Raw genomic sequence first — 27,789 nt, 5'->3', positions numbered from 1 at the left:
CTACTCAAGGGAAAGCTAATGTAACACATACTAATATCCTTTCTCTGCAATTAGTTTCCAAGACATGAGAAGCAGGACCTCATTGTGGTCTCAGTATTGCACATTTTTATTCATACATTTAACTTCATTAAAGCTGAACATACAAAATTTCTTCAAATGCCTGGTCTGAAAAGCGTCAGGATTTTACTGACTATAAGAGAACCACCCCAATCCAAATGCAACTTGGACATTTTACAATGAAAGAGCTTCTTTCAGGTGAGGAAGGCTAAGGCCCAGTTAGAATTGAATTTGGCTAGGGATGTTAAGGATAACAGGAAGGGATTCTATAGGTACGTAGTGAGTAAAAGACAGACTAGGGACAACGCAGGCCCCCTCCGGAAGATATCGGGAGAACCGGCTACCCAGGATCTGGAGAAGGCTGAGGTTCTTAATGACTTCTTTGCCTCAGTCTTCACTAGCAAAGGCTCTGACCGCACCACCAAGCCTTGGAAGGCAGATGCAGGGACTGTGAGAATGAAGACCCTAAGCCCACTGTAGGAGAGGATCTGGCTCGAGACCATCTTAAAAACCTAAACGTACACAAGTCCATGGGACCTGACAGAATCCATCCGCGGCTCCTGAAGGAGCTGGCGAATGAAGTTGCTAAGCCACTGGCCATCATATTTGAAAAATCGTGGCAGTCAGGTGAAGTTCCCGATGACTGGAAGAAGGGAAATATAACCCCCATTTTCAAGAAGGGGAAAATGGATGACCCAGGGAACTACAGACCAGTCAGTCTCACCTCTGTGCCTGGCAAAATCTTGGAGCAGATTCTCCTGGAAGACATGCTAAGGCACATGAAAAACAAGGAGGTGCTTGGTGACAGCCAGCATGGCTTCACTAAGGGGAAATCCTGCCTGACCAATTTGGTGGCCTTCTATGATGGGGCTACGAAACTGATGGACAGGGGCAGAGCAGTTGACGTCACCTACCTGGACTTGTGCAAAGCGTTCAACACTGTCCCACACGACATCCTTGTCTCTAACTTGGAGAGACATCAATTTGATGGGTGGACCAGTTGGTAGATAAAGAACTGGCTGGATAGCTGCACACAAAGAGTTGTGGTCAATGGCTCGATGTCCGGCTGGAGACTGGTAACGAGTGGTGTCCCTCAGGGATCGGTGTTGGGACCAGTCTTGTCCAACATCTTTGTCGGTGACATGGACAGTGGGATTCAGTGCGCTCTCAGCAAGTTTGCCAATGACACCAAGCTGTGTGGTTCGGTTGATACACCAGAGGGAAGGGATGCCATCCAGAGGGACCTCGACATTCTTGTGAGGTGGGCTGATGCCAACCTGATGAAGTTTAACCATGCCAAGTGCAAGGTCCTACACCTGCGTCAGAGCAATCCCAGGCACAGCTACAGGTTGGGCAAAGAAGAGATTCAGATCAGCCCTGCGGAGAAGGACTTGGGGGTGTTGGTCGATGAGAAAATGAACATGAGCCCGCAGTGTGTGCTCACAACCCAGAAAGCCAATCGCACCCTGGGCTGCATCAAAAGGAGCATGACCAGCAGGTCGAAGGAGGTGATCCTGCCCTTCTGCTCTGCTCTCATGAGACCTCACTTGGAGTATTGTGTGCAGTTCTGGTGTCCTCAACATAAAAAGGACATGGAACTGTTGGAACAAGTCCAGAGGAGGGCCACAAGGATGATCAGGGGACTGGAGCACCTCCCGCATGGAGATAGCCTGAGAAAGTTGGGGCTGTTCAGCCTGGAGAAGAGAAGGCTGCGTGGAGACCTCCTAGCAGCCTTCCAGTATCTGAAGGGGGCCTATAAGGATGCTGGAGATAGACTATTCATCAGGAACTGTAGTGATAGGACAAGGGGTAACGGGTTCAAACTTAAACAGGGGAAGTTTAGATTGGATATAAGGAAGAAATTCTTTACTGAGAGGGTGGTGAGGCACTGGAATGGGTTGCCCAGGGAGGTTGTGAATGCTCCATCCTTGGTGGTGTTCAAGGCCAAGTTGGATGAGGCCTTGGGTGGCATGGTTTAGTGTGAGGTGTCCCTGGCCATGGCAGGGGGGTTGGAACTAGATGATCTGAAGGTCCTTTCCAACCCTAACTATTCTATGATTCTATGATTCTAAACATCTGAAACTGTAGGTGTTAGTTTTAAGTTATGCTGTACAAGAAAAGCTTATGGTACTACTGACATAAAATAGATTATTACTCCTCATCTTTTTATTTTCTAAGCAGCAATCTGCTTTTAATTTCCTAATGCAAACATCTAAGTACAATATTTATGGAATAGAATTCTTTAAAGAGAGCACATAAGAAAACATAGATTTGGAAAGCAGTACCTTACTAAATCAACAGCTTGATAGACTGCAAGATGCCAGAGAAACTGAAAATAATTTCAAGACTAAAATAAATAAGTAAATAAAGAAATGTTAAAAACCTGGGGGCTTCAAAATCAGATACTGGAATATTTGATTGTGAGGGCCAATATTTGCTAACATAGGTTCCTAAACCTACATTCAGACAGAGAAGTCCCAATCTTCAAGACTGCTGATATAAAACCCCTAGATGTTCAGACCCAGCTAAAAAACCCTATTCAGTATGTTCAGTTACTAAAATACGGATTTCTCATGTATTTCCAAGGAATCTTTATATCCTTTATGGTACATCTGTGTTATTACTTTCTTCTACTCCACCATAAAATACAAAATTTATCTTCAGTAGTAGCCCAATTTCAGGGACAATTCATCTAGTGAAGTATCATCTCCAAAAGAAAAGTTGGATAAATGTGCTACCTCACTTTACATACAGTATATTTTTTGCCTCAGCATTTCCAGCATAGAAGCAGAAACAGATGCTTCCAGTCTAATTTGTCACCCAACCTCTCACTTACTCGATCTGAAAAGCATGCACAGCATGTGTACAGGCTGGAAGGAGGAGGGTAAGTAAATCAAGAGGGAAAAATGCCTGGAATATAGCAAACCTTCCTGTTGGGGGCTCTGGGTAAACTCTACCAGCAGACGGAATCAGCACAAATCTCTGCATTAAGGAAGTATAGCACCTTCTGGCATACCTGATCATTGTGAAGACTACATGAAAATTAAATTCAAACTGAAGTAGGCAGCAGTTTGAGGACAAAGTATTTAGCACATAGCGTATCTTGCAGCACGTCTGCATATGGCACAGAAAGCATAAGGAACTAGATTCTCAGTTCCTACAAAACTGTAATAACTGTAATAACGTTATACCATGAGTGGTGTTATGACAAGGAGCACCCATTACACTTTTACATGAGCATATGTAAGCTAGATTTTTTTATTTTTACTTTTTAAATTCAAGATTGATGCTGGGTAGTTAGAGAACAGAAAAGGTAATGTTTTACACAAAATAATGCCTGTAGCTTAAACTTTTCCATGTGCAATCCAGGAACTTCCAACATCATGTACAGTACTAAACCCGAATTCAGTGAGCTTTGCTATGTTCTATATTTTACAGACTATGCTTTGACTCAATTGTTCCTTTGGGTTGGACTAGTATTTACCACATTCATTAATCTCTGCCCATCAACTTGTAGGAGTAACACATAAGAACAAAGGTTAAAGAAGAGGTAGCATACTTCTGTTTGTCTGCTTCAGTCCTTGTTATTAAAATATTCATTTAGGATCTGATGAGAAACACTGATAAAAATTAATTTTAGGAGATTAAATTTATAAAGCAAGAAACTCCTAGCTAAAGAGGAAAACTTCTTGGACAGTGTAATAGATCCAAATGATACCACTTGGGCCTGAAGCTGAGTAGACATACATCAGACTTGTTGAAGAAACAAAACTATTCCTGAGATATGAATTTAAGTAACCTAAAGTGCGTAAGGAGTTCAAATGACACATTTCTTAAATTTGCCATTTTGGACTTAATTACAAATGCCTGTGCTTAGGCACACATCCCCATGCACCCTTATTCTGTTAAGCCTGATTAAGCAAATTTAGAATCATAGAATAGAATCATAGAAGAGTTAGGGTTGGAAAGGACGTTCAGATCATCTAGTTCCAACCCCCCTGCCATGGCCAGGGACACCTCACACTAAACCATGCCACCCAAGGCTCTGTTCAACCTGGCCTTGAACACCACCAAGGATGGAGCATTCACAACCTCCCTGGGCAACCCATTCCAGTGCCTCACCACCCTCTCAGGAAAGAATTTCTCCCTTATATCCAATCTAAACTTCCCCTGTTTAAGTTTGAACCCGTTACCCCTTGTCCTATCACTACAGTCCCTGATGAAGAGTCCCTCCCCAGCATCCTTACAGGCTCCCTTCAGATACTGGAAGGCTGCTATGAGGTCTCCACGCAGCCTTCTCTTCTCCAGGCTGAACAGCCCCAACTTTCTCAGGCTATCTCCATACGGGAGGTGCTCCAGTCCCCTGATCATCCTTGTGGCCCTCCTCTGGACTTGCTCCAACAGTTCCATGTCCTTTTTATGTTGAGGACACCAGAACTGCACACAATACTCCAAGTGAGGTCTCATGAGAGCAGAGCAGAAGGGCAGGATCACCTCCTTCGACCTGCTGGTCGACCTGCAGCCCAGGATGCGGTTGGCTTTCTGGGCTGTGAATTGCAACATGAATTGCATTCATGTTGTAATTCACATAAAAAACTTAATTACCATTGCATGTCTACCTGTCTCACTCTTGAAAACAACAAAATCCCTTCTAGTGGAAGGTATCCCTGTTCATGAGAGGGGGCTGGATCCAGATAAACTTTTAATGTCCCATCCAACCTAAGCTGTTCTGTGATTCTATAGTTCGATGATACTGCCTGCCTTTCTGCCACAAAAGAACAACTGATATGTCAGCTTTGAAAGAGAAGTTATGCCTCTGTGAGGAGAGGAAAAAATGCTGGTACACCTGCCATACAGCCTGCCTTCTTCTTTTCCTATGCAGGACTACGAGAGTGGAGCTGCTACCTATGACTCTTACTCCCAGTTACTACAACAGCACAAGCAAATAACACTTTGAAACAACTGCTGAAAATATACACATCCTTTGTTGAGGTAGTTTAAACATATCACCAAATTCAAGTGGAAAGATATCCGTGAAAGCTGCATTAAATGTAAATTAGGCTAGCCACACTGTAAGAGATGAAGATTCTGGAAAAGAAACTGTCACAGCTTCCTGGTATCCCTGAAGTGATAGAAAACTCTCATTATATACAGACTTGATGAAGGCAAGTCTATCACAAGATATAATCCAGCACAAAGACTGTACAGCCACCAAAGATCATTCTTCTAGTGGCTGAAACATTTGTGGCAAGAAACAGACCAAATATTCAACTGAACCATGGTGATATTCAACATAATCCAATGAAATCAATACCTACTCAAATAACTGCAAATATCTACTAGCAAATTACTTGTCATGATTACCCAGGGATTTTAGATTTAATTGAAGCAACTAATTCACCAGTTCAGGTGTCTCACTGGAGGCTACAGCATGTTCATGACAGTCCTAGAACACAACGTAAGCAACAGAAGAAGAATGTTAAAGTACACAAAGAAAAAAAAGAAAAAGAAAAAAAAGGAGGCAGAAACAATGCTATACCAAGAACAATTATGCTTCTCTACCAAACAATTTGATCTGAAACACCAATTCTCTGAAAAAAGAACAACCATAAAGTCATCATAAACTGGTAGAAAGTTTTCTTCCTTTAATCATATTTTTTTTTCCTAGTAAGAACAATCAAATCTCCATGATTTTAACATGTATTTTGCTCTCCTTGTGCTATGTCAAAGTGGTCTAGAGGAAAGAACTAGTAAGAAGTCACGTTTTAACTGAAATGTTATTCCCCCAAACCTGGCAGCTGTCATGCAACTTTGTCATGCAAACCTGCTATATTTAGCTATTTTCCCAATCCTACCCTATTCGAATTCACATGGTAGAACCATTCTTGAACTTGTTTTTCCTTCACAAAAACTGAGTTTAGTCAAACCCAGGATTTTTCATCTACCTCCACAGTCAGAATGGGAGACAAAATAACAGCTGTAATAGTTTTAACTCACACACAAGAACAATAGCTTCTGATGGTAACTCAGATTTTCATTTGAATATCCAACTATTCCCATTGATTGCAATAGTATCAGTCATTATTATTTAACATTTATATTACAGCAGTTCCTGAAGGTTTCAATGAGACTGGGTCCCATTGTCCCCGACACCAAAAAGCACTGAATAAACTACAGGTCTTCTGCAGAGTTACGGGATACTTATGCACAAGCTCAAGTGTTTGACAGACACTGGATTGCACTGGCAAAACATGCCCTCACCAGCTGTATATAGGATGAGTGACTCTTGGACCCAGGAGTATAGGGCAGTCCACCCCACCAGAGTATTATAACATTATAGCAACCACTTGTTCTGTTTTGCAAAATAAATCAACTAAAAGATCCCAGTCTTGTAAACACGACCATGAATAGCCTGCCCCACTCCATCATTTGTGTGGTACAGTTCTCTTAAATCTCCATTGTGCTATAGAGCACATGTGCATACACACACACGATCTACTACAAACATTTTTCTATTGCAGCATTACCAACTAAAAAGTATTAGAGCTGCCACTGGGTGTCTGGATATGCCAGATCCTAGCAATTTTTAGCCTTCAGCTGTGCTCAGCTGATTAGAGAACTTGGAAAGTTTGAAGGCATTATAGGTTTGTTTTTCTGCTTATACTGATTTATAATATAATATAAACATATCCTGACTGATGTAGAAATAAAATGAACACAAAATTCCAAGTTTGGGGGGTGAGGGGGGAGAGCGATGGCTTTTTTTTTTTTCTATTTCTCATGAGTAAGGTAAGGCCATAGGATTTTAAACACCTCTTTTTCTTCTGTTCCTCTCAGGAAGGGCTAATGAAGATACTTATAAACAGGAGAGTATTTGTGTACCAGGAAACGAAAGGATTACATGACAGAACTGAATTTCACATGGACACTTTACACTGTCACATGATAGCCTTGACACAACACACAGGTCTAAATTTCTGTGTAGTGTGCAGTAAAATTTCTCAAGCCCACAAAATTAATAGAAATAAAATAACATTTTTTGTGATTTATTCCCATTTGTGCCTGCGAAGCTCTACTATGCTATAGAACAACTAAGGTGCCTAATTATTTTTTCATCAGGAAAGTGATCATACTCTGACAGTTTTTACTTCTGCCTGTAACATGCTCTGCTGCTCTGAGGCACTGAATAAATTATAATTTGAAATAAAAAAAAAACCAAACAAAAACCAGGAACTTTTTAAGCTGCATTGAAGGAACTTTGCAAAGTTGCATTATTTAGACCTTAAACTCTATATGTATACATTCATATATATATTTTTATATATATATATATATGTATATGTTCATCATTAGAGTATCATCTTCCAGAATGGACCACAACAACCTAAAATTCTTTTAAGGTTGGATAATCATAAAATCACAGAATGGTTTGGGTTGGAAGGGACCTTAAAGATAATCTAGCTCCAACCCCTGCCACAGGCAGGGACACCTTCCACTAGACCAGGTTGCTCCAAGCCCTGTCCAACCTGGTCTGCCAGGGATGAGGCATCCACAGTTTCTCTGTGCAACCTGTGCTAGTGCCTTATCACCCTCACAGTATAAAATTTTTTCATGATGTCTAATCTAAATCTCCCCCCTTTCAGTTTAAAACCCTTGTCCTATCGCTAATGCCCTTGTAAAAAGTCCCTCTCCAGCTTTCTTGCAGGCCCTCTATACCTAATACTGGAATATATACTAGTACCTATACCTGGAATATATATTAGTAATATAATACTAGAACCAAATACTGGATGGCCGCTGTAAGGTCTCCTCTGAGCCTGCGCTTCTGAAGGTGGAACAAGCCCAAATGTCTCAGCCAGTACAAATCTGTCAGTACAGTACATGATGTTCTATACTTTAAATCTATTAGCAATTGCAACTTTTAAAACCTTAGCCACCTAAAAAACACATCCACATCCTTCTTATGCTGGGGGCTCAAAGCTAAACACAGTGTTTTCCAGGTGAAGTCTCATGAGAGTGGAGCAGAGGGGTAGAAACACCTCCCTTGACCTTCTGGCCATGCTCCTCTTGATGCAGCCCAGCATATGGTTGACTTTCTGGGCTGCAAGCGCATACTCCTGGTTCATGTGGAGCTTCTCATCAACATGACCACATGCAGGACCTTGGACTTGGCATTGCTGACCTTCATGAGGTTCACACAGACTTGATATATTTATGTTGGATTAAGTCCTCACAGTTTTAGAAACACATCAGATGTCATTTATTTAAGACAGCATAAAAAACCCCATTTTTTTTATAGTAGTTCAACTAAAAGTAATGGATACTTAATTTACTTTTTTCAGTATGTTAAAACACTATTGGAAACATTCAGGTATTTGTGGGGAGCAACATTTTAAACTCCAGAAACCTGTATTTTCTCTGATTCTGTGATTTGCAACACATCCTAATAGGATATGGATCATTTTAGCAGTTCTTTGAGGAGAGCCACTATAAATCGCACAGTAATCTTCAAATTACAGTAATTATTTTGGCTCATTTTTTGCCAGAGTTTGTCCCTGTGCACAGCAGGATTCCTGTCTTCTTGGTCATTCTTACCTGATTTAGCTTTGGGAAGCTCTGCAGGTGTTCTGTAAAAGCATTCCTAGACAGTTGCCATATATTTGGCTAGAGAGTTCAACTTCAGAACAAATCAGTAGATTAACATCACAAAACATTGCTTCTGCATGTACCCTAAGGTATGTTTTCCTGAGACACATACTAGGTGTGCCTAGCTCTGATGCTGGTATCTACATTGTTACCCTGCGATCTGTTTTAGTGGATGGAGATCTGGCCAACGCAAACAATCGAGACTAGAATTTGGTTCATATTACCCTAAAAGAGCCTGTTTCTCTCCACTGGATTATAAAGGGAGCTCTTTTTGATTACTTTAGCGCAGACATCTACACAGCACATGTCTGAAGTTAGGTTTGATAAATCCTAACCTAAGTGAAGTCCAAGGAAAAAAAAACAAAACTAAAACAATTTCCTTTATTGCTAATAATAACAGTAAGTATTTAAATACACACCTTATTTACCATTTGAATTCATCCAGTATAAGCTTCCAAGCCATGGTTCTTGATTAGACTCCTGATGAGTATATTGACCCTCAGCAACTTACACACCATGGGCAAGCCTACTCTTCATTTTCTCTTTGTTAAATGATGTAGATTGTCTTAGAAACACCTTGTCTTAAGCAAGCTCCCCTACTCCTCAAGTTACATCTTACACTTTTTGATACTTTTCCTTAATTTTTTCTTAATTTCTAGCCCTGTCCTTGTCCTGTCAGTACTTTGGATCAGATGTCTGACTTTTTCTTCCTGGTTTGAAATCCATGTCTATGGCCCTAGGTCAAGGAGAATCTCATGTTAAAAAGGAAAGTGCTTAAAAAGCATTGCTGCTTTTTTTTTTTTTCTTTAACAGTAATATAAAATTATACGGAAAGAAAAGATGTTGTTAGGTACCTTGAGTAAACTACTACTATTTTAAAATCCTAATAGAGATTTTTTTTCCCAAAAGATATTATACAAATATCATGTTTACCAAACAGCCAGGCTGTGGACATGCACCATAACTTCTTTGTGGATTTTATTCAGTAGAATACGAAATTTGCCCTTTGTGTCACATTTATACCACATTTCCCTCTTATGTTTTTCAGCACTCAGCCTGTAAAAATTTTACTGCCTTGAGGCGGTTGGCTCACACGCCATGTAACTCCAGCCTGGCAGTAATGAGTAAGCCATGGTCTAAACTGCTTACTTCATAACCACTGACAGTCAGCAGATGTGCGCAATTCTCTGACCCCTATGAGGATATAAGGTTATGGCTGGCTTGATATTCTTCCTTTTTCTCCCCTCCAAAAAACAAAGTTTCGTTGTACCATCTTCTCATATATTCACTGACACCTATCGCAGAAATTGAATCCTGGTAAGTAGCTTTCCCTCTCTCCTTTATGCAAACTCATGCACATTTGTTTTACTCCTTTTTCTCTTTCTTTTTTTTCTACTACCTCACTTCCTTCCCACCCCTGTGTTTATTCCTGCTGGTTTATATGTAACTTTTCCAACTCTCTTGTGTCTCTTTAGGGATGGGGAAAACTGAGAACTTCCTTGCACATTATGCATATGATTCCATAAATATTATACACTGACATGAAGAATTTTTTTTCACTCTATATTTTTCTTCCACCCAAAGCTAAGCTGGATCTGCAAGAGCAGATTAGTTCAGGCTTAGCAATGGGGGAAAAAAAGCAGGCGAGAACAAGATGTCTGATCAAAGTTGTAAATTAGTTTCTGTAAAAAGATGACATACTAGCATTTACCAGCCCAGAAAAAAAAGAGATGACTAAGGAGGAGCGTGATGGAAGTCCATCACACCACATATACTGAAGTTGTAAAAGACTAGAATTGGGCAAAACAGCACTCAGAGGGCATTAAACCAAACTAGCTGTTTGAACTCAACACAGAAACAGTGAATCTTTACACAACACGTGTGTCAGTAGGGCAGCTCTCTGATCACAGTGAACAGATATGATGGCCAAAATTAACACTGATTCAAAAGGCAACTGAACAATTTCATAAAAAAGACCAAAACACTATGTCTTACGATGCCTCCACTGAGCACAGTACTACAACAAAATGCTATTGTGTATTTGCTCTGTCCTGATTGCTAGCATTGGTCACTAGCGAAGACAGATGGTGGACAAAGAGTGCATTTTTACTTGAACTAACAGCCCATCCTTACGAAGAAGGCAACCTTAAGGCATGTTTGCAGGTCAAACTGGGCTTGCGAGTTTGCTATTGTTAGATTCAGACTGGCCTAGGAGAATTCTCCGTTTTGTGGTCTAAGGCAGCACAGATACTTCAAATAAGCTTTTCCAAGAAGGTAGTAATCTCTAACACCTGTGTAACGGCAGATTTTCCATGATCAAAATTTAACAGCACATTGAGTTATATAATTTTGAAACTGTAAGAGTGCTCAGTTTCAATTGCCAGAATGTATTCAAGTACTGCCTACGCCCAAACATGCCTAAATAGCAGAAAGCACATACAAATGCTTCAGATATTGTAGCTGTATATAAACTTTGCAGTCACACAGATTCATTTGGAGAAGGAGTGGGGACAATTTTGAGATGCTCGAACATTTCCACAATTGTAACTGCAGTGCAGAGAGAATGTCAGATCTCAGTACTTTACCTTCGTAAGATTTTGTACCCCTTATACAGAAATCTACACATATATTAAGACCTGGGGTTTGAATTTTGGAAATGGACTGCCAAAACCTGCAGGATTTACCTGAACAGGCTTAGTTTATCTTCCAGTATCCACTGCCAAAGCATGCAGCAAATGTTCTTCTCTCCTCATTCAAGTCTTAGAGGGTTGTCTGTTGAGTGAAACTTTTACTAATGGTATTTAAGAGAGGAGTGGTGCACTCCACAGTGTTACTGTATAATGAATCTTCTGGGAAAAGTATATATATCTTCCCCCCGCCTTTTATGTTTTAAGAAGGTAGTTTGCTAAAAATATTGTTGGAACAGCTCTATTACTGAGTTAGATATTTAGTTAGAACCGGCCCATCAATTAAAGATACTCTAAGTTCACATGCCAAAAATGTTCCTGCTACTCAACCAACAGGGTGTTTCAATTGAAGACGTCTCAAGAGAATAATGTTGGGGTTATTTTCCTTGCCCATTTAACTTTTTTGACTTGGATTTGACATGTTTTTCTCCCTAGTATCAATACTATGGTAGTGCAAAAACCTGTATCCATATGAGTAGCAGCACAATTTTGTTACATCCAATTCAAATTTCTCTGAGACATGAAAACTACCTGTTGCAAGTAATACTACTCTCTATGCTAAGAAACAATTTTTTTAACTGCTGCCCTGCAGCAACAGAACACACTTCCTCCACCATTATTAAAAAATAATTTAGTCCCTTCATAGGAAGATAAAAATAAAAAAATAAAAGGGGGTTGAAAAGTACATCCCAACAGCAACAGAAAACATCTGAAGGCTTTTTTTCCTAAGGAATTAACATGTACCAAGGAGGTATTTTTCTCCTCCTTCCTGATTTCTGCCCCTCTAGCATGGCCTAGTGCAGACAGACACAGCACATGGTTTGGTGAAAGCACAGCCTCCGCAGAATCTTTTCCACTTACCCAGCAGCTGGACACAGCTCTGATCAAAGTTACATTTCTCAGCAGAATCCAACAAGTTCATCCAGCCAAAATCCAGACAACAAAATCTTTAGCTTTAAGCCTCACAACAGCTTTCACAGAGTAGCACAGAGCAGTCCCAAAATATGAATGCAATTGCCCTACCAGCAGTGCATTCATTGCAACAAAACATGAAGCAGAATATACACAGAAAATAGAATATGTCAGCTTTTTTTTTTAAAAAAAAAATGTCTGTCAAATACAGGATGTGACCAACTCGGACATACAAGATGTGGATCACTTTCATAACTCCAACCACTATTTACAGTAAATTGAAGGAAAGTTTGCTAAAATTAAGAAGCTGAAAGCAGCAACAGTCTTCACTTTTCTAAAACCACACTCAAAGTCATTACTGAAATTAAGATCACAGCACAACATAAAAATCAGGCAAAGCAAAACAACTTCACTGAGTCACACCACCTTAAAAGATTCAAGAGCCCCTGAGCACACAGCCCTAGAAATGGAGGTTAGGGTTAGGGTTACTTTTCTGCAGCTTAACCAAACTGTTTTAAAAATTACTTTGAACTAAACAGATGCTAAGCATGCTTACAGAAGATATTTCAAATTAAGAGTAGCTTACTGGAATTTAAACTGGGGAAAATACACTTTAAGCTAAATTGATAGATGCTATTCTCAAATGCAGGAAGTGTTTACACAGAGTTCTGTACCAATTCAGCTTCATTTAGGCACCACTTCTCAGAAAAGCAGCATCTCTGCATAGCCAAACACTTTCCCGGGAAAAATGGCTATGTGTAATCCTGACATTTCCTTTCCAAAAATCTTTCCCCACTCTTCAAATACATAGCCTCAAGCTCCTTATGTGTTACCTACCGACTTCCCTATCTCCTGCCTGTGCAGAAAGAAGCGATCTCCAAGCGAACATGTCCACACTTTATGCAGGGTAGAGCCTGACCTCAGCAGCTTTGACCCAAACAGCTGTAGCTCTTGCTCCAAACAAGGGCTCAGGGCAAAGCAGAGGGCAGCACTCAGCAGCTACATCCCAGCTGACACCACTGTTGGCTGCGTGAGACTTATCAATTTTCTCTAGCATAAAGACGAACTACTTATGGTTAATCTGTTTAACTTCAAACTGTATCAAAGGAGGGAGTTTTCATGCAGCCAGACATGTAACAGCTGAGAGCTAGAGTGCACACAGCCTTTCCTCCTAACTTATTCACATTGGGTCATTACAGGAATAAACTGCGTATGACAGCAGCTCTACCCCTCAGAGCTTACACCTTCTGGATACTCTCTGATTATTGGCCAGCATAGAACATAACATGCTCCTCAAGCTATTAAGATGGAAAGGTTTCTCACAGTCATTGTATTCATCTTTACAGTTTAGATCAATTCACAAATTGTTTTAAAAAGGAAACAAACATGAAATGACAATTTAAATGAAGGAAATAAATACATTGCTTCTAGCCTTGTCAAAAGGTTGTTTGTTTTTTTTTAATACTGTAAGAAGCCTAGATACATGCTTCGACTTTCTGTTGGTAACAAGTTTCAGTATTAGCCAAATCCAAGACGTGTGCTTTACTAGGTCGAAAAAAAAAACAAAACCAAAAACCAAAAAACCAACCCCCAAATGTGTTGACAGTAACAAGAGACCTTGAAGCAAGGACATACAATGACAATAATTACCAATGATTTTTCTATTCCTGTTACCAAGATACTCTTAAACTGCATACAGAATGTCATCTAAATATCATTACTTAAGACTTTGAGGATAGACTTCTATGTTAAAAGCCCAAAATACAGTTCTAGTAGTGAACACACATCTGTCAATCTGCAGTGGTAATTACCACAGCAGAGTGCTTGGACGTATACTATTTTAAACTGCAAACGGGTGCACATTTTCATGTATGAACATACATCCTCTTCAGGGAAGAGTTTGGTCCTGATAACTTAAAACATTTCCTCTCCTCAAATGACTACAAGGACTTGACAAAATCAAAGTTCTTTGCACAGATGCAAATAACTTTATGTAGTCTGAAAACAAAGAATCACATTTTGTTAATATGATGAAAGTCTGTAAGTTGCCAAAAACGACTGCAAAGATTTTCAGCAAGAAGCAGGCCAACCAAAATAAATGGCAAAAGCAAAGAAATAAGCTTTCAGGTCTGAAAGATCACATTCAGCTCTAAACCAGAAGTAACCTGGATTTAGAGCTTAAAAGTGCTGCGAATTGCCAAGTTTATCATAACTCAATTGGGTTAAACATACAAGACAACCTGAGAGCAAAGGATGGCTGGCACAGATGATGCGGGGGGGGGATGCTGGCAAGTAGAGAGTAATTAGAGAGTTAACCACTGCAGGAAATGGAAACAGGTAATTACTACACCTTTGAACACTGGAAGACCAGAGGAGTGATGTAAAGAAAATCATAATATAGCATAAACTTAATCTCTCTATTGTGCCCATGATTTTATTCATCTCGTAATTACACAATTCAGTTTATCTTATTTCCTGAAGATCTTTTGGAAGTCTTCTTGATCCCTTTAAGTGCAGTGTCATCATAGTTGGAAAATGTCATTTCTATTTTTCATTTCTTTATACCCAAATTAAATTCTTCAAGGTCTGACTAAGACTGTTACTTGACTCTAGGTCCCTTCTGAGCAGGCAGATGAGGGGAGTGAATAAGCGGGAATTAGGTAAAGGGATGTGAAAAGCTCTAGCTCAGGTGCAGTAACATTTACCCCAGTGAAAACACCACGAAGCAGTAAGCTGGCCTGCAAGATCCTCTTGGCATTGCAAAGGGTGGTGGGATGGGCAGGCATACAAAGTGCCAGGGAATGCCACTGACAAATCTAGCTGCAAGTCTAGCTGGATGTGACACCAACACTCCAAGAAAGATACCTTTAACAAGATCACCATGATGATCAAGTTGCCTTTATAGAATCATAGAATAGTTAGGGTTGGAAAGGACCTTAAGATCATCTAGCTCCTACCCCCCTGCCATGGGCAGGGACACCTCACACTAAACCATGTCACCCAAGGCTCTGTCCAACCTGGCCTTGAACACCGCCAGGGATGAAGCATTCAATTTAGATGCATTATATGCATCCCTGTATCTAAATGCAGGGACGGAGCATTACATTTAATCCCCAGATGCAGTTCCTGTCCAGAGCACAAAGCTACTCTGTTTACAGTGCTAATGCAGGAGCAGAAGTCCTATAAATTGAAGTTTTGGATTTTGTTTTCTACTAACTTCTTTCAATACAGAAAATGAAACAGCACCCACTAATAATCATGATTCATTTGTAACATTAGGTCGGTGGCACACAATCCCATGCGTCATTATTGCTCTTCCTGGTTGGCATTTAATGCATCAGTAAGTATGCCTTGTTTCCCCTCAAACCAATTTTATTATATTTTATCCAGAAAATACCTCAGAATGATTGCACTTATGAAAAAAACCAAAACCGAATCTTTCTGTAGTGCTCTTCAGACTTCACACTGTGCTATTACAGAAGAAACAACATTTGCAATCTAAGCAAGGTTCAGGCAAAATATCCCTAAAACAGAGATGAAATGGCATATTAGCCGTTTTTCTGGTTACAACAGTACCCTTTGTTTGTTGACTTTTTTTTGCAGTCCTATCTTCATTTTGTTTCCTTATGCAAAGGAGAAAAATCAAACACAGTGTCTTTGTAATCATTCAGAGCCTATGTAGCATGCCTATGTAGCATGTAACTGAACAGCAAAAGCCTTATGAAGTAAAAACAGATGGACTACATCATGTATGTGCCCAGGCATTTTAGGAGAGTACAGGAAGAATTCCTGGGCAGTGGTGACCATAGAAAAACTTGGTTCTCTTGTATAAACAATGTTTTCCCCAACAGCTGTATTCCCCTTCCTGTTTATTCTTCTCTCCTGCAGAATTCTCTCAGTTCAGTCACATCTGCATTTCATTTATTTTTAAAAAATATTTCTTTAGCTATTCTTTTACCCTTTTCAGATTATTAAGGCTGAGAGAATTTTCCAAATCTCATTTCTACTCTCACAACCTATTGTGTTTACATTTTTACACTTCATTTAGGTTCTGAATTCACATAATGATCCACATGGGTTAGGGGCTTTGCCCACACAGACCAGTTTGCCAGGTTAGAGTTTTCATGTGAGCAACAGAACTTGTCTAGGCAATCATCTTTTCTCTGTGATTTTAAGACCACACCACAGCAGAATAATTAACTGAAAACAGTGTTCAGTTCCTCCTTTTTAAAAAAAGGGAATCAGTATTACATTTACAGCTTACATGTCTATAATGATTAGATGTAAGAAAAATTCTTGGAGCTTAATTTTTGTCACATCATGTTTGAGATGCCTTTTTTAATATCTGGGCTAATTATCATATTAAAGTTGAACTTAATATTACTATTGATTTCAATCACTGATTTTAATTATTAAAATATTTGCAGTATTCTGTTGAAACATTACAAGTTCTGCTACTTATGTGAACAGAAATTTTTAGGATATGTCTGCCTGCCTTTTCTTGAACTAAATATAAGTCTGAAAACGCACAATTAAACTAAGTCTAGCTTTTTTAATTTTAACTAGGTTACATGAAACAAGGTTGTTAAAAATATATTGTATCTGTAGTCTAGCACCTCATTTTACTGTATTTTACAGCCATTTTGCCAAGTCTCACCTCAGACTCTTCTTTCTTAAAAATAACTGAACAGATGATGAACTGCCTCTCAAGGGCAAGCATCAACCTCTGGAAGCAACTATACTCTACAAGAAATACCTATTAAGATGATGTAATCTGTTCCAAGAAGCCTGTTTCTATTTTTAAGTGGCATACTCTTATGCTTTAAAAGGGCATCTCCATCATATAGTTACTCTGCTTTTAACTCAATAACAATCATCAGTGGTATTTAATATATAATGAAACAGCTTCAGAAAATCATTGATTTTATCTTATTGCCTACCCCGATTCTTACAACTGGTACTTGAAGTGGTGAAGTTGCAAGACTATAAAATGCTTACACTGTGAAGAACATCTCTGCTTAAGGTCACGTTTTCAAAAAAGATGCATCTTTCACAACCACCTTAAAATGCTTGAGCATTTTGTATTTAAAGTATCTTGAAATGTTTTGTTTTCTCCACTTAATGTTATTGAATTTGACATTGGAGAACCTGGAAAAAACATTACAGCAGAAACTGCACAGAGAAAACACACTCAGTGTTGAAACTTCATCTGCTTTTACAAGGAGAGACAACAATGACAAAGCAAAACCTACAGTTTTGTATAAAAAGCACTTTGTGTGTGCTTTGTTTTTGACTACCAAAATTCTAGGTAAGTCATTAAATTTAACATTTCCATTCACCATATATTTTCCTATTAAAAAAACCCCAAAATCTTAAAAAATAATCTTCTTGCTGCTATTCCCTACCAGAATGAAACCAAACACACTTTTGGTGGCACAGGCATGTCACAAGAAGTGGTATGTGTAGGTGTTGCTTATCATCATATTGTAGGAGCATGCTATTATCTTTTTATCTTTGCCGTCACATTGCTACACTAAGAGGCGGATCTCAAGAGTGCAGTGTGACACCATCTTACTAATTTTAGAGTACACAGCTCTCTTGCAGAGATTAGTATTGGATCTCACCTATTCATCTGATGAGCAGCAGCAATCCAAACCAGCAAACAGATTGGGGGGAGGAAAGGGATTTTGTTTATTTAAGGAAGATTTTGAACAAAGAGTTATAAAGATGGATTATCAAAGGGATAGACTTTAGCATCTCACATTCCTAACGGGTATTATGAAAGCCAGCATTATTTTTCACATTACAGTACCATATATAGCTAATGTGTGGTCTACTAAAGCTACTCAGATCTTTCTGACTTTTCCAGAGCACAACAATCATCATCTGCTCTCACATGAAAAGGCCTACATTTCTGTCACCTAAAGGTTGATTTAAGTTTTCCAGGTGCAGTTAACCTTGGAATTTAATGTAGAAGTATAACCTGAAAAGAAACAGAGTCAATGGCTGTCCACAACATTTTTTTTTCTTACCTTTTTTTTCTCTTTAATTTTTTAAAAAATGAATAAAGTTGGTAAACATTGACTACCACAGCTGGCTCTAAACATCAATCACACTGCTATTTGTAACTATGGCAGCTGAGTCTATTTGTTACATCACTGTGACTGCAAGGGCCAAAGATATTTTTCTTTGAGAAGCTGGTATACTTTGCTGCTTGAAAACCCAAAGGCTTTCCAGCTCAGTATCATCTGCAGACGTAATTATCATTAGCACATTTTCTTTTGGTTGGCTTTTTAATAACTGAACTAGAACACCATCAATATCCACAAAACTTCTAAGAGTGTCACCCTCAACTGAATTATATTTATTACATGTAGAAAAACACTTGGAAAATATATTACAAATGCACAATTTTGTGCTGGCAGGAAGAAAGCTTAGTTGATCTTTAAGGTATTTTCCATCTTTATATTCTATGAGTCTCTGAAATTTTGTTTAGTGTCCCTCAGCCAATATTCTCCACTCTCAGCTCCTGAGAGCTCTTATTTTTCTAAGCAAAGTTAAATTCATTTTTCCAGTAATCACACATGAGGAACTGCAACAATCCAGCTTTGCAATTTTTTCCTAATTTAATAATTTTATTAAAAATGAGAAATAACACAAAAAATCTGTAATGTTATTTATAAATCTGTGTTGTTTACTTACTCTTCAGTTTGTGAGCCTCTAAATGCCTACAGATTCCCTTTCCATTTTCTTACCAGGAACTGAAATGAAATTTACAAGGACGGAAACTGCAAAGTTTGTTCTTACTTCAAAGATCAGCATCATATTTGTTTTTTCCTCCTTCCCTAGGTTTTTTGGTTGGTTGGTTGTTTTTTTGCATTTTTCTTAGCTCTCCAAGAGTTTTCAAGATGTAACAGACAATTAAAAAAATAATCTTCCAGCACATTTTCACAGTGCCTCCAGGTTTGCAGGGCTGTTTTAAGCTGATGTTAATGGACAGGCAAGTAACAGATGATGCTGTAACATAGTATAGCCCCTTCATCATCACACAAGCCAAAATGCACTCATCTCAGGCAGCGCTAATAGGCCAGGGGACAGAAGGGGCACAGAGGTGTGAGTACTGAAACTTCCCTGTCAGGCTGCAGCAGATGTATCATACCCATACTTGCCGAGATCTTTACGATAAATACGTATACTTCAGCATTTTCCTTCTGAACTTTTAATCAATGGATTTATTTAGATCTTCATCTTTATTCCCCAGCTGTCCCCACAAGCTTTAACTGTCATTTCTTAAAAAGATATTTAACAGAGAACTTGCAAAGATCAGCCACTCCCTACATAATTTTGTACATTTACAAAAACAACAGTTTAAGGTACTGTTACATCATTATCAGTTCTTGTTGATCTTCCCTTTTTCTCACTGCCTTTCCTTTCCTCTTGCCAGATTTATCTTTAAAATGCCATTTTTAGGGCATTAATTTTATTTCAAGTATGTGGAGTACTACATCTAGGAAGAATTTGAGATAAACTGTGCCCAAACAACTCAGTTGCAAGCTTTCCAGTTTCCTGACAGCTGCATGCAAAGTAAAAGCTAGGCATTAAGGGTCCTATTATCATTTAGAATTTTTTGGGGAAATACTCTGACAATTCTCATCTGTGATAGGATCTGTTCCACTTCCTTAACCCTTCTGAAGTAGTTTGGAACTCTGTACTGTGAGGGAGGACCTTTCTAATCATCCAGAACAAGCCATGCTCCTTGCTCTCCTCACAGATCCCATGCAACTATATCGATCAAAATCCAACTCTTTTTCCAGATAGTACCCCATCTAATACGTACTGTTTTACAAAATCACATATATGCTGTAATATCCAAATACCACAGAGATAGATACAGGACTTACATTGTATGCCAAGCAGATCAGTCTCCTGGTATTTACTTAGGTCTGCTGCAACCAGCCCCTGCACCACTCCTTACCCTTAGACAGCTTCAACCTATTCTTTGTCCCATCTGAGCTTCATTTGTTTCATAGAGAAGCAGAACTCCCAAAAAAGCAGCTTTGGCAAAGCAGAGAGGACTAGACAACATGGAGAAACAAAGCCCAACCTTTCAGGTACCCAGTTCTCGGTACAATGCTGCAGCACATCATGTCTCAGGGGCGCCAGCATGGTCACTGGGTATTTACAAAGACACTCCAGCCTGAGAATGAAGGGGAAGCAGAAAACTAGAATAATGATGGAAATGAAAAGCAAATAAAGGAATAATACGCTCTGTCAGCGTAGCACGATCTATGTCCTGCCATGTTCTCTCTTTCAACTTGATATAGGTGGCATTGTCATGTCTAGGTTTGATAAGAAAGTCTATATTGCAGTGTACAAGCGTCTGAGGTAGCTTAAATAAGTAAAATTAAACAGCAGAGCCTCTTCTGTGTTCCCGTAGGCTGCACATAGTAGGCTGCTGGTATCACAGCTTATCACTCTGTACACTGGCATGCTCCTTCTCAGAAAATGCACGGCAAAGCTTAAATTTTTCAGAGCTAGAGGAAGGACACTGGGGGACTATCAGCACTTAGGCAATTTGGTCTATATTTTTACAACAATATGGCAGAGCTCATGCTGTAGTGTACAGTCATGAGACAGATAAAACAATTTGGATCTAAGAAGCATAAAAAACTGATGAGGGGTGGAGAATTTGGTAAAAGGCTACAAAATCACTCAAATTGTTTTAAATATCACAGCACTGCCAAGATGCTGTTTAGGTTCTCTCAGGCAACACTTCAAACTGTGAACTTGGTGTGGAAGACCTCTATATCTAGAATAGCACTGGAGTATCCATAAAAACTTTCAATAGAAACAAAAATCAAACAAACAAACAAAAAAAGAACTAAGCTACATAGCATTTATAGAACTCTGCACGGAAAAGTAAATACCTCACCTATTTCCTTGGTTTGAATCAAGTAGCTACAGTCACACAGGTATCTTCAAACAAGAATGTAAAAGGCTGTTCTGCAGTGTTCTGGGACACTTTGAAAGCAGTAGTATTGCCATGTCTCATGTTTTTAGACTGATGCCTTGAGAACAGCATTAGAAAATTCTTTCAAGTACCTCACTGTTTTAAGACAGCTACAAAAATGTCAATGTTTTAACTCAGATTTTATCAGTTCTGAAAATACTGGCTCAACTCTTGATCTTTCAGCCTGAGCTATTCTGATGGAAAGCATGAAAAACCTACATGGATTGATTTAGCTTTGGTCTCCAAAATCAAGTACTGTATCTGTATACATAATGACACATTTAGGATTACATTATAAAAGGCCACATTATTCAAAAACAAGTCCTACAACCAAGGGATAGAAATAGTTCTGATGCACTAGGTGTATTAAAGATCACTAAACCAGCACTGTTTACCGGAAATAAAAAAGATGTTTACTGAAGTAATACTTAGGATTTTTACAATTAGAAGTCTGAAGAAAACTTTCTTTCAAGTGCCCTGACAGGATCAGCTTCATTAACTGCTTCCTGCTGTATCACTAGATATGCAGCTCCAGATCAAATACTTCTCTCTGGTGACAGTATATTTTAAAACCAAAACCCTTACATCAGTAATTACAATATCTTTCTCAACACAGAACTAGCGTGACTTTGTAAATTATTGTTACAGATCCAAAATAAGTCCTAAAATCTCAGCATTACACTGCCACACTATGGCACAATTAAGTTCTGCAAGCAAGAACAGAACAAGATGACAATAAAAATAACTCCTTTAATTATTTAGGACTACAGCATCCACCATTAGTTTTATTTGCCTACTACATTTGTAAAGCACTAAATCCAAACTGTAGTGTCTTGTTACACAACAGCTAGCTAAGTACATTATGCTTGAGGATTTTTTTTTTTTCCCAAAATGAAAAAAGAGAAAGTTTACTTTCTCCAAGCTTTAAAATCTTCAAAGACTAGTTTGATGTGCCTGTTGCACAGATGGAGTATGCAGGGAAGTGGATACCAAGGGCATTTCTTTACTCTGTTGGCTACAAAATATAGAGCTTTTTGTTCTCTGCATTACAATGCAATCTGAAAGGTTTTCAGTTGACAGGCGGCTGGAGGAAAGAAAGGTTCAGAAGACCTTCTTTAAGTTTTGGGTTGATTTTTTTTTTTTTTAAAACTATTTGTGCTAATGCCACACAGAATATAACTCATTTCAGACTCAAAAATATTTCAAAATATTAAGCATTTCCACATTTTTATTACTAAGTTTTGTAAGACCTTTAAAAAAAATACCCAAAAACCCTGAAATAAATATTTTTGCTGACCTTGAAGCACAGCAACCCAAGATGGCTGAAATTTCACATCTAACTTTTTAACTACAGCAGATCACTGTACAAAGCATACATTATTTTAATTACTTTGCCATTTATATAATTTATACCTTCCATAGCATTTGTTTTGCAAGAAAGCTATAAATCAATTTTGTATGACCATTACCAGTACTGCTTTATTCATTCTAACATTCCACTTTTTAAGTGTTTTTCTAATAAATCAAACATTATACATAAGCAATTGGCTGAGGCCAAGACCGTACCAATTTTTTACCTGCAAGTACTCGCCATTATAAACATTTCCCACAAGGCATAATAAAACACATGTCTGGTGCCACAAGACTTACAGGAATACCCTATACTGAGGCATTAAATAAAGATTAGATGACTAGCCGGAGTTTCATTTGTTCCACCCCTTCCTTAATTGCTACTGTCACCACTTCAGTTTACAAAAAATGGCATAGCCTAGATGCATGCCAGTGCTTTCCCGTTAGGATGGATTATTCAAGCTTTTAAAATCACAAATTAAGTATCTTTTGTCTCCAAACACTTTCAGCCACAGATTACTTAAACCATCGATGAACACTGTTTTCCCTCTTGTACATTACCTGTCTCTAAGCCACATGCATGTACACTTTAATGCAAGTTTTGTTTTTAGGCCTCTGCTTCCAATCATCACACAAATCCTGTAAAATTTTTTACTGCCTTTACTGAAAGCCCAAGCCACCATGTTATACCTAGGATCCTACCTCCTCCTAATAGTCAAGATGTATAAACAACAAACTGTGAACATTATAGTCTATAACAAAATCGGCACCAGAGCCTCATGAGCAAATCTGAAGTTCTCATGAGTGTTCCTGAACTGACTGGGACAGGATGAGTTCAAGTAAATTCTATACTTACACCTGGTAGCAAAACTGCAAAACTGCAGACTGACAGACTGTGATTTTTGGAAGCCCTTTGGAAGGAGAGGAATTTAGCAAACTTGAATGATACTGAATGAAGATTTATGGAGAATGCATTATTAGCAGTTTTAGTGTTTAGGAGTTGCCCAAGAGTCATGCTGGACTGCACGAGGAAATTGAAAACAAATTCCAAATTTGCAACTCCTCCCCAAAATCAAATTTTGAATTGAATTTTGAATTTAATTCAGCCAATTTTGAAAATGTTGGTCTTTAACTGTACCAAAAAAAATTAGCAGCAGACCCTGCAGCACTTCTGTTACTCTGTACTTTTTAGTTGCAAAAATAAGTTTTCCCTTCCCCGGCTGACAGCAGTCATATCTTCTTGCATTTAGTCATTCAGGCATCACAACTAAGTACTTAAAAAAACCAGATAACCTACTTTAAATTAGAAAGCTTTAGGCTGAAGTTGAATGGACCACTGAAAAATGACGTTTCTTAGTACCATATCTTTTTTCCCAGCCCACTCTGTGAAGGATACTGTATTCCGTATCAGATTAATTGGACTCCTGTCACATAGAAAAGATTAGTTACAATAAATTGCATCCTTAGTGCTGCTGAAATTTGTCTTCTTTGGAAGAACTAAAACTATGCTTCATTGTCACTCATCAGGCATCCCCTTCTAGGAAACTACAGGAAACTTCATACCTTCCTGAACTTTTCCATCTGCTTATAAAGATCTGGATCCAGCTCCTGAGACACATCTTTCATCCAGAGTAGAGCTCCTCTATATTCAGTCCGATACTGTTCCATTCGGTTTACTGTCAGAGAAGTGTCTGAGATGGCCCTGTACCTGAAAGTCTCCACTTCTTGGTATAATCTACTCAAAGGAGTACGCAGTGCTAATCTGGAGGAAGGCATGGAGGAAAGAAAGGAAGGAGAAGAACATGTCAAATGAGTTGTATTAATCTGTCTGCTTTTGTGGAACAAGTACTGACATATTAGTAGCAATCAAAAAACCATACACTGCCAAAACAGTTCACCTAAGCGTAGTGCATGTTCAGATGGCCCTACAGCTTGGTTGGGGGTACACATAAATGGACTTTTTATGAATATTGTTATTTGTAATCTTCCTGTTCAAGTAGTGACTTTTCACTTACACATGCAAATAGACAAGTAATCTTTTCTAATGTGTATCTATATTTTAGTTAGCCAAGCTGCTTGTGTGTACGCTATTACCATTCCTCTTTACAAGCTGGACTTAACAACTCTAAAAATGTACCTGAGGTAACTATTACTGGATACATACCACAGATGTACCAGGATTGTTACGTTAAGCCTCACAAAAAGCACTTCCTATAGTCCTTTAATCTTCAAATGTAAAGGTAAATAAAGAAGTCATCTGTCAAGTAGATAATGATCTCATCCCTCCTCATTTATTTATTTATTTTAGGAATCTGAACAATGTCTTTGAAAGACATTTAACTTTTGGAGGGATTTAGGCATTTTCTTAAACATTTCTTCCAGCAATAGGCAGTAGGGGACATTGTTGTCTTCCTATGTCATCACTTTAGCTCCTAATGTGATCTCAGAACTAGATAGGACTACTTCTGCTTTGCTTCCTCCTGCTGGTTCTGCTTTCCTCTTGGTTGCCAGCAGCCACCTCACTGAAATGGGTTCAATCAGTTCTACAGCAGTGTTGAGTTAGTTTAATGTGTTACTTAGCGACTTCCTAGGCATAAGACAATTCCTAATTTCAGCTCCAGTGAATTGTGTCTTCTTGATCTCTAACTACTGAGCTAGCTATTGGCATACAACATAAATAAGAGCAGCCCCAACTTCATGACCTTGGAGACAGCTCAAGAAGAGAAGCCAGACAAACAACTGGTTTTACTTTTATGTGAGTTTATTTTAAAAGTTGCTTTAAAAACGCATTAAGTGAGAGATACAATAAAATGTGAACTTGTTAGTGTACTCCCTCCCAATTTTTTCTCATTCTACAAAAACTTACCCAGCCCTTCAAAGGAAAATTCGGTTTATGTAGATGAGCCATACACTGGGATTTCTATAAACATTTAGACTTCATAAAGAAGGAAATCACCAGTGGTTTTGCTCAAAGGTGCCTTACATGTGTTTTAAGGATCCCACTCATGGCTGTTACTGGATGTGCTAATGACCAAACTCTAACCCAAGATAAACATAGGAAATTCTCAGTGCTCTGTATGCAGTGTTTTATTTTGAGCCAAGCAGCTGCACTGTTAAGCTAAAGCTTAAAGCTGGAAAGTATCATGGTAGTTAAGAGCCCCCAAAAAATCCTGTAAAATACCACAGAATAGAATTTTCCATTGCAAATGATGGTGAATTTCAAATTTTCATAGTCTCAATACTGTTAAAAAAAAACCCCAAAACACCATAGTACTCATCAGGTATTGTTACTTATAAACTCTCTGAGCAAACATAGGGTCAGTGAGACATCAAGGACTCTGGGTAACAAACATGTTTGTGTATATGCATGTCTCTGGATTCCTTACTTTTTACTGATTTGTTCCTACCCAGCCTACACAACCTCAGTGAGAGTCTAAGATCTTCTCCTGGGGGACTTAAAGATGTAAGGTTGCAGCAGAAACTGGCAACCTGACTCCTCCTTTCTTCTCTATTTACTTGAGGCATGAGACTACATGGCCCAGAAAAAGGCATTTCCTTACCCATTTCCCTGCCCTCCCAGGACCCAGACACCTCCACAAAGAGCCTGCTGTAGCATTTCTCTGCAGAGTGAGAAGTGCCACAAAGCAGGAGAGGGACCTGACATCCGCTCCTTTACAATCCCACTGCTAGAGATGTGTGCAGATGCACAGCTTTCTGAACTGCTGACCTGTACAGGTGCAAGCAGGGGATCTGGAGATAAACAGACGACATAGCAGGTCCATAAGACAAAAACCAGGATCACGCAAAACTACACAGAGCAAGCCATTAATATTGCAAATACTACAGAAAGGTTGGTCAGTAACAACTTTCTTATCATTTGGTTCCTCATATATTTCAAATGGCAAAATTAATTATGCCAATGGTGAATCAGCTACAATTATCCCACATACTTTGTAAATCAGACAGCAATTCTGACCCATATACCTTTGCTGAGAAGAAAAGCAGAGAGCTTTTCCTGTGGCTTGCATCATTTTTCCTGCTCTCGTTTTATCCTGAGAGCCCTGCAATCGAAGAAATTTCCCCAATTCATTTTCTTCCTGAGAAAGAACTAACGAAAAATAAATGAGTGGTCAAACATGTTATTTAATAGGTTCCTAACAACTTTAAAACAGGCTTAACATCAAATAGGTTAAGTTACTCTAAATCCAAGCAGCACAGCAAAAACATAATTTCATTGAATTTCTACATTTAGTAAACAGAAGATCTGATTCACTTGAGACATTTGCTGATATACTTAAGAATCACAAAATTCCATCAGTGCCAAAAGCCAACAGGAGAAAGAAGAAACATGCTATTACTTCCTTGAATAAAAATACTAGGTTGGTTAGATTACACAAAGGGCTCAATCTTGACAAGTATCTTTTAGTCATGGGTTTTAAGACTTGTTTGGTTTGGGGTTTTTATTTTACTTTTTTATCATCATTATTATTTGGTTGATTGGTTTTTGGGGTGTTTTTAGTTGTATTTTACCACCTACACTGCCTCAGCTGATCTTTGGTAGCATACCTTCTCTGAAGTTAATTCTGACTTATACTACTCAAAGCTTATTCACTTCCTTTTCTCTTGCTCTCCATTTTTCATGTGTCGTGGTTTAAGCCCAGGCTGTAAATTAGAACCACGCAGTCTATTTCCCCCCCCTTTCTTCCCCCCACTCCTGGAGGGACGGGGAGGAGAATTGAAAGAATGCAATTCCCACGGGTTGAGATAAGAACAGTTTTTAATAACTAAGGTATAACACAAATCACTACTACTACCAACAATAATAATAATGATAAAGGAAATAACAAGGAAGAGAATACAACCGCTCACCAACTGGTACCTCACCCCCACCCCGCTGTGATCCAGCCCTTCCGGGTAACTCTCAGTTCCATCCTGGGCATGATGAGCTGTGGTATGGAATACCTCTTTGGCTAGTTTGGGTCAGGTGTCCTGTCTCTGCTTCCTCCCCGCTTCCCCTCCTCCCTGGCAGAGCATGAGACTCACAAAGTCCTTGGTTAGACTAAACATTCTGACCAGCAACTGAAAACATTGGTTTTATCAGTACTGTCCCAGGCCAAAAGTCAAAAA

The 27,789-nt window shown here is 38.8% G+C and overlaps 1 protein-coding gene across 1 annotated transcript in view; it reads right to left on the bottom strand.

Annotated features, from left to right (window-relative positions):
- Nucleotides 1-27,789, bottom strand: part of ICA1 (islet cell autoantigen 1) — a 75,881-nt gene that overhangs the window by 27,292 nt on the left and 20,800 nt on the right. Inside the window, exons 5-6 of the mRNA XM_080611403.1 lie at nucleotides 26,647-26,770; nucleotides 24,226-24,424 (exon numbers count right to left, since the gene is read on the bottom strand). Coding sequence (XP_080467529.1) covers nucleotides 24,226-24,424; nucleotides 26,647-26,770 — 323 coding nt within the window. The remainder of the gene's footprint in view (nucleotides 1-24,225; nucleotides 24,425-26,646; nucleotides 26,771-27,789) is intronic.

Source organism: Psittacula echo, assembly GCF_963264785.1.
Source record: "Psittacula echo genome assembly, chromosome: 2".
In the NCBI taxonomy this organism is placed as follows: Eukaryota; Metazoa; Chordata; class Aves; order Psittaciformes; family Psittacidae; genus Psittacula; species Psittacula echo.
The sequence above is the reverse complement of the archived record's forward strand: the minus strand, read 5'-3'. Positions and strand labels throughout refer to the sequence as shown.